The 12,836-nt window shown below is 34.6% G+C and overlaps 1 protein-coding gene and 1 long non-coding RNA gene across 3 annotated transcripts; both read left to right on the plus strand.

The window, feature by feature from the left end:
* Positions 1-794: 794 nt before the first annotated feature.
* On the plus strand, positions 795-8,070 carry srsf9 (serine and arginine rich splicing factor 9). Of its 2 annotated transcripts, none has more exons than XM_051908644.1 (5): positions 795-957; positions 1,647-1,996; positions 2,084-2,292; positions 3,625-3,797; positions 7,376-8,070. In XM_051908644.1, the coding sequence occupies exons 2-5, from the start codon at positions 1,839-1,841 to the stop codon at positions 7,595-7,597; spliced, it is 762 nt and encodes a 253-aa protein (XP_051764604.1). In that variant the 5' UTR covers positions 795-957; positions 1,647-1,838; the 3' UTR covers positions 7,598-8,070. The 2 variants fall into 2 exon arrangements, with proteins under 2 accessions (XP_051764604.1, XP_051764605.1); XM_051908645.1 differs by having other exon boundaries at positions 804-957; positions 1,813-1,996.
* A 1,211-nt stretch (positions 8,071-9,281) lies between these two features.
* LOC127520500 (uncharacterized) lies at positions 9,282-11,523 on the plus strand. Its single transcript, XR_007932136.1, has 4 exons — positions 9,282-9,408; positions 10,255-10,328; positions 10,421-10,562; positions 11,376-11,523. It is a non-coding gene; the product is annotated as an uncharacterized LOC127520500 (long non-coding RNA).
* The last annotated feature ends 1,313 nt before the right edge of the window (positions 11,524-12,836 follow it).

Consider the following 12,836-nt stretch of genomic DNA (forward strand, 5'->3'; position numbering starts at 1 on the left):
AAATAGAAATGAGAAATATTACCCTGGAAAAAAATATTGCCCTAGCTAAAATAAAATAGGTTTTAGTGCGTTTTTAATATTTTATTTTATTATAACTATAATAACATTTTATTTTATTTTAACTATAACATTTTATTTTTTATCTTTAACTATAACATTTTATTTTATTTTAACTATACTAATATTTTATTTCATTTTAACTATGATAACATTTTTTATTTTTAACTTTAATAACATTTTATTTTATTTCATTATTTTATTTTAACTATAATAACATTTTATTTTAACTATAATACATTTTTTTTTAAATTTTTTTAAATATAACATTATTTTATTTTATTTTAACTATATAACATTTTATTTTTTTAACTATAATAACATTTTATCCTATTTTATTTTAACTATAAAAACATTTTATTTTAACTATAATAACATTTTATTTTATTTTATTATTTTAAATATAATAACATTTTTTTTCAAACTATAACATTTTTTAACTATAACATATTTTATTTTAACTATAATAACATTTCATTTTATTTTAACTATAATAACATTTTATTTTTTATTTTTAACAATAACATTTTATTTTATTATTTTATTTGAATTATAATAACATTTTATTTTTTTAAACTATAATAACATTTTGTTTTTAACTATAAAAATATTTTATTTTAACTATAAAAATATTTTATTTTAACTATAAAAACTTTTTATTTTTAACTATAATAACAGTTTATTTTATTATTTTATTTTAACTATAATAACATTTCATTTCATTTCCTGATGCACAGATGTGCTCGTGTTATTCGCGCTCAAGTTTTCAGCCGTTTGCTGCAGTTGCTTGTTTCACCCTGAAGGGGGCGCCATTTTGAGTCACTCACTTCCTGATCCGGGGAGGGGAAGCGCGTGCGCCTTTTTATCCTCGGTTTTTACTACGACCTGCAAATTATAAAGGTAAATCGAACTATTAATCTCTCTTATATTTGATCTTTTAACATATTCGTGCACGAGGAAAAAGACCGACCTCGTTATTCGCCCGTATTTGTCATTTCGCCTTGAGCAGAATCTCAACAAAGGAGCTAGCAGCTAGCATGCTAATGTCATTGTGTTGTATTGTTATTAAACGCACAGGCATGACACTTTTAGGCTTATTTAAGTGATTATTATACATATATTAGTATAAATGAATGAATTTGGGTTCATTTTTCAAATTACACGGGGAATTAACAACATTAGAAGAGATGAGAGATGTTAGCAGCTGTCATGGCTCGTCCAGTCATTTGCATTTGACTCCTTTATTAATCATCAACGACTTTAATATTGTTAAATATTCACATATTTGCGTAGTTGTTCTCTTTATAAAGCCTATAAGCTGAGTCCTGCTTATTACAAAGTGTTTGTGTTGCTCGTCATTTAACATACTAAAAGTATTTTTTCTAGATCTTGGCAAGTATTGTAGCTTTATGTCAAAATGAGATTATATTTGCCCTACAAAATGTAAATCGTAATTTAAATAACGCACACATGTGCTTCGCAGACGTTATTCAAATATTTCACGGTCGACTGGAAGCATCATTCAGTCCCTTGTTCCTCATCTGACACTCATGTGTGTTCACATTGATTGATTATCCTGTGTTTCTAAGTTTTCAGACTGTGGTCCTGGAGAAGGTCCTATGCTGGGTTGCTTGAGCTCGACATGTACTGCTTCCGCCAGAGTTTAGAGTTGTAAATAGTGGCTTTTAGAAGGACGGACTAGAGTTTGGATGTTCTGAACACCTTGACTCGGAAAAACGCTCTATTTCCTCGAAGGCTGCAGGTCCAGCGGGGTTTAAGCCATGTCAGACGGACGGATCTACGTGGGAAACCTTCCCATGGATGTTCAGGAGAGGGACATTGAGGATCTCTTCTACAAATATGGAAAAATTCGGGATATTGAGCTGAAGAACAACAGAGGCACCATCCCATTTGCCTTCGTGCGATTTGAGGACCCACGGTGAGTCGCACGGCCTCAGAGAGCTCATGGACGAGGCTTTTTCAAGTGTAGAACGAAAATTAGGAGCACTTTCCTCTCTTCCTCTAGGGATGCGGAGGATGCAGTCTTTGGAAGGAATGGATATGGATTTGGAGACTGTAAGCTGCGTGTGGAATACCCACGTTCTTCCGGATCCAAATTTAGTGGACCTGCAGGAGGGGGAGGAGGAGGAGGAGGAGGAGGAGGTGGTGGAGGGGGGCCACGGGGAAGGTTTGGTCCCCCGACGCGTAGATCTGAGTTTCGGGTTATTGTGACGGGTGAGTTAAGAGATTTGAGTCTTAAATCAACATGACATTACAATAGACCCTTTTCACAAACAGTTATTAACCTCGTAAATCTATCAACTCTTTTTATATTTTCATTTTTTAAAAATGTAATGTGCATTTTTAAGATTATACTTTGTAGAGCTGCACGATTAAGCATTAAAAGATTACCCACGCAATCTCGTTCCTAAATGACAACGATTCGGCTCTGTCTATTAAACCTTTGACAAAATCAAGATCTGCATCGAGCCAGAGAGAGCCGTTGTCATGAAACAGCTTCATAAAAAGTCTTTTCAACATCACGGTTACATTATTTCTGTTACAAATATTCATATTATTCGCAAAAGTACTGGGATGAAAGTTTTTAGTTTGGATATAAACACTGATGTCTACGGTGGTGATCAAAATAGAGTAAATAACCTTTTGAAAGTAGCTTCAAATAAAGATTATCAATTGCATCGTTACACCAGTAGGTGGCGACAAGTGACTGTTAAAACATGTTTTTGTCATTGAATCGTTCACTCGAGATTCGTTCAAAAACACTGATTCATTCAGTAATGAAACAAGTGAAGTGTTTATGATTGAGTCATTGAATCATTCATTCAACCCGAGTTTTTTAATAATTCAGATTAATTAAATATTTTAAATAGACTGCAGCAATTTACATTTTGTTAGAACTTCTAGTAAATTACGTTATTTAAGGCTTCTGACCAACATAATAAATCTCAATTATACGATGAGAATGTATAATTACACCAGTAGGTGGCGACAAGTGACTGTTAAAAACATATTTTTTATTGAATAATTCATTCAAGAAATGCTGATTCATTCAATTGAACAATTGAAGTCTTTATGAGTGAGTCATTGAATCATTCATTATAATTCAGATTAATTAAACATTTTAAATAGACTGCAGCAATTAACAGTTTATCAGAACCTTTAGTAAATTGAGGCAAATTTGATATATTTCTCTCTTCTGATCAACGTAATCAATCTCTCGATAATTTTTCCTCTTTTGTAAAGTCATAGAAACACTATGGTGGATTTTTTTTCTTTTGCTGTTTGAGCAAATGGGAATGCAAAAATGATATTTATAATAGTTTCAGTCAGTATAGAAGTATACCCAACTATGATGACTTCTGCTTCCCGGAGATATGAAAAGGGTTTTCTTTTTACTTACTGATAATCATAATGCATTGTGTATTCTTGACCTTGATGTTAATTTGTTTACATGCATATACACAAATCTTTACAGCACCTTTCATTATAACTCTCAAGGTGTTTTCTAGATGTGTTTATGAACATAATAAAAACCTTTCCCTGCAGGTCTTCCTCCCACTGGCAGCTGGCAGGACCTCAAAGACCACATGCGGGAGGCTGGAGATGTGTGTTTCGCTGACGTGCAGCGTGACGGCGAGGGCGTGGTTGAGTTCCTCAGACGCGAGGACATGGAGTATGCGCTGCGGCGCCTGGACGGCACAGAGTTCAGATCCCACCAGGTGAGGGTCCTGTGAAACGCTCACTGTGAAACGTGCATTGATGGAGTATGCAAATTCACACGTTCGGTTCGTCCCTCAGGTTTTTTTTTGTTTTTTGTAGGCCTGTCAACTTTAATGCATTAACACATGCAAATAATTCCAAATCTGTAACGCGTTAAAATAATTGAATGCAAATAAAAAGCACATGGAATTGCATCATTTACGTCATGCAGATAGATGATGTTTGAAGTCGGGAGTTTATCACACTATATATGCTACTTGTGTATATATAGATATGCTACTAAATATACTACAGTGTCTACAATGATGCAAACTATGGAAGCTTGTTTCCGCGACAAAAAAATAGGTAATTGTGACTTTTTATCTCCCAATTCTGACTTTTTTCTCAGAATTGCGAGATTTAAACTCGCAATTTCGAGTTATAAAGTCAGAATTGCATGGAATAAAGTCAGAATTCTAAGATATAAACGTCAGTCTTTTTTCCCTTGCAATTCTGACTTTATAACTCGCAATTCTGACTATATCGTGCAATTCTGACTTTATAGCTCGCAATTCTGACTATATCGTGCAATTCTGACTTTATAACTTGCAATTCTGACTATATCATGCTATTCTGACTTTATAACTTGCAATTCTGACTTTATAACTCGCAATTCTGACTTGACTTTATAATTCGCAATTCTGAATATATCGTGCAATTCTGACTTCATAACTTGCAATTCTGACTTTATAACTTGCAATTCTGACTTTATAACTTGCAATTCTGACTTTATATCTCGCAATTCTGACTTTATAACTTGAAATTCTGACTATATCATGCAATTCTGACTTTATATCTCGCAATTCTGACTTTATAACTCGCAATTCTGACTATATCGTGCAATTCTGATTTTATAACTCGCAATTCTGACTATATCGTGCAATTCTGATTTTATAACTCGCAATTCTGACTATATCGTGCAATTCTGATTTTATAACTCGCAATTCTGACTATATCGTGCAATTCTGATTTTATAACTCGCAATTCTGACTATATCGTGCAATTCTGATTTTATAACTCGCAATTCTGACTATATCTCGCAATTCTGACTTTATAACTTGAAATTCTGACTATATCATGCAATTCTGACTTTATATCTCGCAATTCTGACTTTATAACTTGAAATTCTGACTATATCATGCAATTCTGACTTTTTATCTCGCAATTCTGACTTTATAACTTGAAATTCTGACTATATCATGCAATTCTGACTTTATATCTCGCAATTCTGACTTTATAACTTGAAATTCTGACTATATCATGCAATTCTGACTTTATAACTCGCAATTCTGACTATATCATGCAATTCTGACTTTCTCGCAATTCTGACTATAATTCGCAATTCTGACTTTATAACTCACAATTCTGACTATATCGTGCAATTCTCACTTTATAACTTGCAATTCTGACTTTATAACTCACAATTCTGACTATATCGTGCAATTCTCACTTTATAACTTGCAATTCTGACTTTATAACTCACAATTCTGACTATATCGTGCAATTCTCACTTTATAACTTGCAATTCTGACTTTATAACTCACAATTCTGACTATATCGTGCAATTCTCACTTTATAACTTGCAATTCTGACTTTATAACTCGCAATTCTGACTATATCATGCAATTCTGACTATAACTCACAATTCTGACTTTATAACTCGCAATTCTGACTTTATCATGTAGTTCTGACTATAGCTTGCAATTGTTAGTTTATATCTCGCAATTCTAGAATTGTAAGATAAAAAGTCGCAGTTACCTTTTTTTAGTTTATTTCATGGCGGAGGCAGACGCCTGAAACCCTGGTAGGCGGACATTTCTATTCTAACCCTTTAACCTGATCTCTGTCATATTCTGTGATTGTTTCTGAAGAGTTGCGAGCCCTCACATCACAAAACATCAACGTCAAAACATCCCAACGCTGTATGGCCAGATGATACGCAAACTACGTTTCTCGGCTGGATAAAGCAAACCAGTTTCTCGCTAGTAAAGTTTTGATGGATGAGGATTGTAATCAAGGTAAAGACGATTGCTGTGATGTACAGGAGTTGTACAGTAAGCACGCATGAGTCCGTTATATTGATGCGCAAACAGACCGTGTATGTGCGCTCTCGACGCACTGATCGCACATTGTCTTTATGCAGAGACACATTTCGGTACATTCACGTTGTTTCCAAACACATTCAGGATAATGTTTTTATCTGTCATGTGTATGTTGCTGTGTTAAGTAATTCTGAATGGATCCATGAACTGTAGTATATGCAGTCAGGCCTAGTGAAATTTAAAAAAATATGACGCTTTGAGCGCTGTTGAGTGGATTCGTAAACACCTCTGATTGGCCTTTGTGTTGACACGCTCATCAGATATGTCCGCTGATAGACGCCTGCTTTCAAAATGCTTTCAAATTTAAACACTTCTGTGTGCTCCCGCGTATGTAAGCCCGTTTCCGCCACTAAATAAAAAAATAAAAACAGTAATTGCGACTTTTTATCTCAGAATTCTGACTTTTTCTCACAATTGCGAGTTATAAAGTCAGAATTCTGATATATAAACTCACAATTGCGTGATATAAAGTCACAATTCTGACTTTTAAAATATAAATTGCAATTGTGAGAATTGTGACTTCTCAGAATTGTGACTTTATATCACGCAATTGCGAGTTTATCTCAGAATTGTGACTTTATAACTTGCGAGATTAAAAAGTCCGAATTCTGAGATAAAAAGTCGCAATTACTGTTTTTATTTTTTTATTTAGTGGCGGAAACGGGCTTCCATACCCGTGCGTTGAACATTGTAGCCAATCACAGACATATCTGATGAGCGTGTCAACACAAAGGCCAATCAGAGGTGTTTACGAATGCGCTCAATTTCAGTACTGACTTGGTATCGCGGTTGGTACTTTTGACAACTCTAGTCAGGTCATGATGGTCATTAGTCAGGTTATTCAGTAAAACTTTTTTTTTCTGTCACTAACCGACTGATTAAAACGTAGTCACTATTAATCTCTAATTTCAAAGATGGTTTCTGTCATTTTAGGAAGTTCTTATCACGCAGACGTATGTTCAAGTGTCCTCCAATTAGTTTGGTTTTAGTTAGTTATTTGATGCTAAAAAAAACGGGTGTAATGTCATGTGCTAGCGATTGAGTTGGGCTCCGAATGACATAATCGTTACTGAGATATTTTGGCTTCATTTTCCGTTAGTGGAAGGAAGTGGAGACCGTTTTTTTTTTTTTTTTTTTTTTTTTTTTTTTTAAATATACAGTCTGTGGTCTAATTTCTAATTTAGTTTTTCAACTAATATTTATTATTATTTCAGCTTTATTTCTTTTTTTCAAGATTTATTTTTGGTGTTTTTGCCTTTATTATAACGGACAGTAAGTTAACAGGAAGTGAAGTTGGAGAGAGAGAGGGGGGACTGGATTGGGTGTCGGTGTGCTGCCCACAAGGCTATTGGCGCAGACAACAGAAATGTTTTTAATAGTTTTAGTTAATGATAATAACCCTGATTAAAAGTTCATCCACCTTGTTTGTTGTGCAGGGAGAGACGTCCTACATCAGAGTCATGGAGGAGCGGGGCACAAGCTGGGGTCGCTCGCGCTCCCGGTCCAGGTCTCGCGGACGCTACTCACCCCCGTACCAGAGCAGAGGGTCGCCGCCTCCCCGCTACCGATCGCCACCGCGTCACATGACCCGCCATAGCCCGCCCTCCCGACGAGCACCGATTCAGCATCACAGCCCGCCGCCGCGCCACTATCGATGAGCGCCAGCCACGGCGGCTCCTTTTCTCCGTGCTCCCTTTTCCTTTATCAATTTTGTAATTTACATTCCATTGTAGGAACCCGAATGGCCTTATTCACCGTTCAGTTCATGGAGAGTTTGTGAAATGTGTAAATGATCATGTGGATGATGTGAGTATGTTTACAGAACAGATGTGGTTATGATTGTGAAAGATCTGAAGATGAATAACCCGTTTTGTCCTTTGTGATTATTGACATGAGGCAACAGACTAAAGACTTGCTGTTTGTGATTAATCTGGTCAGTTTCATAAACATGAGAATTTTATTATTATTTTTTATGATTTGAATTAAAGGCTGAAATTTTAAAATGTTTCTTTCTGGAATCTCCCCATGTGATTTTTTTTTTTTTCTTCTTTCTTTCTTGTTTTGTATCATGTGATGACTGTATGCATATTTTTTTTTTCTTTTTTTCAATTAAAGCATTGAGTCAAATTTACTTACACAGTGTATCACGAGTCATTTTTACACACCGGCGTTTTGCAGGAATAATGGAAACGATAACGGAAAACCTGGAAATAGGTGTTAAAAATCAAGTCATTGAATTATCAGTAATACTTTACAGTAATAAATTAACAAAATTACAGTTGTTCGTTTAAAAAATATATCTGTAAATGTTAAGATCAAGATGCTACTGCTAATTTTATCTGAGCCATTTGTACATAAAGTAATTGTGTACAATTTTTAATTCTAAGGATTAGTATCAAATGATCACAACCTCATTAAAGGCTAATTGGCACAATCAGACTGTTTTAATTAGTCTAATAGTTTAATTGTTCCATTAGTGTACTGATGTGACGCCTTAGGTTTCAATAAATAACTATTTGTTGGAGTTTATTGTTATTGACAATGTCAAAATTACTGAGATGGCCAATCAAATCAAAGATGGCGGGCGTTCACAGAAACCGAGCGCGAATTTCTTCAGTTTTTGACGGTAAAAGAGCGCGAATGCGAGGTAAGATTTAAATAGCTGTTTTACGACATAAATGATAAACCACCAACAACAGTAATATCCAGTGACGCAAACTACTCAACTTTAATGTCAAATTTCGCCGTATTGAACGTAAAATATAGGCTGAATCATTTACGCGAAGAAACATTTTGCCTCATACGAACAAGAGTGAATTTGTGTACATTTTAAAATAAATTTCTTATTTGTAAATAGCTAAAATTGATAACATTGTTCTTTCTTTTTCTTTAATGGTCGCTTTCGCTTTGAGAAGCTTCGAAACATTTGTGAATCATTTATTTCTAATCATGTGATTCAGAGTGCATTTCGAGCAAACTGCCAAAGTCACGTGGTTTCAGTGTTTCGAAATTTCAGTTCCTTAACCCATGTCTATGTGGTTATGGTTCTCATCTCTTCAGTTCTGTAAATTTGTGGACATTTTATAATAAAAAGGAAGAGTTGTAGTTAATGGTCTCTTATTGGCCTGAACCAAGCTAAACAAAACAGCCCTACAGTAATAAAATAACTTCATATTTAACGGTATTAGATTATTTTGTTAGTTGTATTTAATATTTTACATTTTCAAAAATTAGAACATTACAAACATTACAATTAGTTTGTAAAAGGTGTTTCTATGCATGTTTTCGTTGCATTTACAGAATTTGACCAGCAGGCGGCGTCACCAGCGTGTCATATTGATCCCTGTCTCCCTCAGATTCATCGGGATTAGAAGTGTTGCTTTCTGGGTCAGTGGTTAACAAAATATGGCCCTTAAGAGCACTGAAATCTACATCTATGCAGCTGTGATTAAACGTGAATAAATGGCAGGTAAATTAAGACTGACGTTTAATCAATGATGCGGTTCTGTGATCGAGATTTATTGATGAAACTGAAGCTGCTCGGTTGACTTCGCTTCGACGTCGTCTCAGATGATGAAACGTAAAGAACCGTTTTTGACCACACAGGGAAAACACTAAATAACTAAATAATTTAAGAATATAATGTAACTTACCTCATATATTTTATTTTTTTAACGGTTTAATGACTAGCGTAACGTTAACTGTTAGCTTGAGGCGACTCTAGCAGGGTTTAATATAAAATTGAAATCTGCCAAGAACTCCATAAAACTTTAAAATTTACCATAGTACATAATCTTTTTCTTAGTGTTTTTTTCTTCTTCTTGTTTTCCAGTACAAATAACTAAAAATTCTTACATCAAGATACATTTACTTGAGAAGCAAATGACGATAATAAATCTTGTTTTCTGAGAAACTGTATCAAAATGAAGTGAGTTTATAGTTAAAACAAGAAAAAATATCTGTCAGTGAAAAATAATCTAGTTTTCACTTTGAATGAACTATTTTTCTGACCTCACTTGCAGATAATTTTTCTTGTTTTTACCATAAACTCGCTTCATTTTGATGATTTAAGACTTAATATCTTAAGTCATCTTGCTTTCTGAGTAAATGTGTCTTGATTTAAAAATGTTTAGATATACTGGAAAACAAGAAAAAACACTGAGTAAAAAAATATTTTTTTTGCAGTGCATCTGATGCCATCACTGTACGATTTACAATAACATATTAGATTTGTAAGCAATAACTTGTATAGTTTTAACAGCTATAAACGCACGTTTATGTACACAGTGATTTGTTTATGTTTTCCTGTCATCAGTTTTCACAACTAATGAACGCAAGACATTGTGAAAACTGGCCCCGGATCATCCATCATTATTGTTGAGTTTAAAGGTATTTTGTTAATAATAAGCTTTCAATTTATCAAAAATAATCACTAGTTTATCAGTATTAATTCATGCTAATTCTGTTCTCCTCTCTTATAGGCCAATCACAAGCCTGCAAAAGTGGCAGAAACAGTTGGCGATGAGGGTCGTTCTCAACCTCTGTGTTGCTGGAGACTTTCTTAACGTAATTTATATTAAGTAAACAAACGATCTCCAAGGAATAATCCTAGAAATTAAGCTGGTAAGTAGCAGCTGCAAACAATCATGGGGATTTCTTTGTTCACTTTTCATTTAATCTCAGTCAGTCTGTAACACTGTTCAGGGAACAATAAATCTCCGTTGCATTTTCAACCTCACAATTAATATCAATAATAATGATAACACAGAACATGTGGGAATGTACACAACACTTGGCCTGTTCCCTGTGGAGTTTTATTGGATAACATTTGATTGGCACAAATCAGGGCTTCAACAAACATAATATATGAGCATTATGTTGTTTTGGTATAGACGCATCTGCCAAGTTGGATCATGATGAAGATTTAGGCCACTTTTCTTGTTATATTCACATATCTTACACAAGTACATATATATTTTCCTCACAGACCGCTCAAATGTTCTAGCATATCTTACTACAAAATAGGATTCGAGAACGTACAACAGGTGCAAGTAACCTAGGGATGTTTTCGCTATGGGATGACTGGGAGAAAATACAGCCGAAAGAAGTGTACAATGTAAAGCTGAGAGATAGAAAACAAGAATAGAGCAAGTAAACATGTCTGGAGAGATTCTTCACCTGGTTGCTCACAGGGATGAACTTAAAGAAATGTTCGTGCTTCAATATAAGTTAAGATCTATCGAACGTATTTGTGCCGTAATGTCCCTGTTAACGCAGAAAATAATCTGTAATTTGTGGTTACACTTGCAACAGCAATACATGGTGCCAGACATTGAACATTAAAATACAGACTGTTTCAAAAGCATATCCACAAGAGAATTGAATTAACATTGAACTAAATTGAGTAGAGTAATGACACTATTGTCTTCTTTACAGCTTGTTTCATAATTGATGAACTGCAACATTGACACCATTATTGAATCTGCATTGAACTGGCGTGAGCTGAATAATGACACTGTTGTCTTCTTCAGAGTTGCTTTAAAACTGAAATTGAAGTCATTTCACATAATTTGCTTAATAAATTAATTTTGCAACACCATTTATTTCTGTAAAGCTGCTTTGAGACAACCTGCTGCATAAAGCGCTATATAAATAAATAAATGTGACTCGACATTATACATATTCACATGATGGTATCATTGAACATTGTCAGTGTAAATTTATATATTATATAGCTTCAGTGTCGTGACTACAACATGTCAATAACATTTGCATGATGCATGCAAAGATATCAGAAAGAGACATTACATCCATCAGAACAAACTCAAAGGAAATACTTAAGCAAAATAATAAATAGTGTTTTACTAAATGATTCAGTGTTTTAATATGCCTGCTTTAAAACAGGTTTACTTGCATTTTAAGTGCATTGCTGTCACAATGATTTTCTACAGTAATCGACAGTCCCAAATGAGTCAATAGAGCTCAACTTGTACTGAACCTGAAACACTGCTTTAATGAAATTAATAGGGGTGTGACGAGACACAGGTGGCTCACGAGACGAGATTTTTACACAGTATTTTTAAGAAATCCTCAATGACGAAATACATGACTAGAAAAATACTCTGCAGCTGCATCTGAAATGTTTGAACTAATGATCTTGTAATGAATGTCATTTCAGTTCTGCTTTCCAAGTATGAATTATCATGTGCAGTAAAAGCACTGCCTAAGCTTTTTCCACAAACTCAACTGACTGGCTTCTCTCCTGTATGATTTCATACGAGTCTCTTCAGACCTTACTGTACATAATTTATGAGCTTCTACAACTTTTGACCTCCTAACTGAACTCCTTTCCACAAATTGATCATAGAAATAAAAACAGTATAAATAAAAATGAATAACACGGTTTTCTCTTAGTCTTATTAATTGCAAACAATAAGTTCAACCATAATCAAAGTAATCTCTCAATATTCAAAGTGCAAACAGAGGACAAATTTTTCTTCAAGCATGATACAGAGCTAAGAGACGGTTACAACCACACAGCCCAGCCTAAGATAGCTTTTATATTGGGAGATATTTGCATGCATCAGGAAGCCGCATTCAAAATGCGGGGTATTGAAATCGTATTTGAATGCGCGTTCGCGTTTTACTTTCGCTTTCGATTTCGCGCATACTCTGTGAATAGTAGGGTTGGGTACCGAACTCGGTACTTTTAAGGGCAACGACCAAATTACATCGGTACTACCAAGTACCAATTCACATTAAATCAATCGGTGCCAAATTTCAGTACCTGAGAACGCATCTGGGCACAAGAGTAAGGTACGTTAGAGAAAGAGAGAGAGAGACCATGCGACCGTCACCCCTGCAACTTGTTTAAACACAACACACAGGGCAATGTCT

The sequence above is a fragment of the Ctenopharyngodon idella genome, chromosome 10 (genome assembly GCF_019924925.1).
Source record: "Ctenopharyngodon idella isolate HZGC_01 chromosome 10, HZGC01, whole genome shotgun sequence".
Lineage (NCBI taxonomy): Eukaryota > Metazoa > Chordata > Actinopteri > Cypriniformes > Xenocyprididae > Ctenopharyngodon > Ctenopharyngodon idella.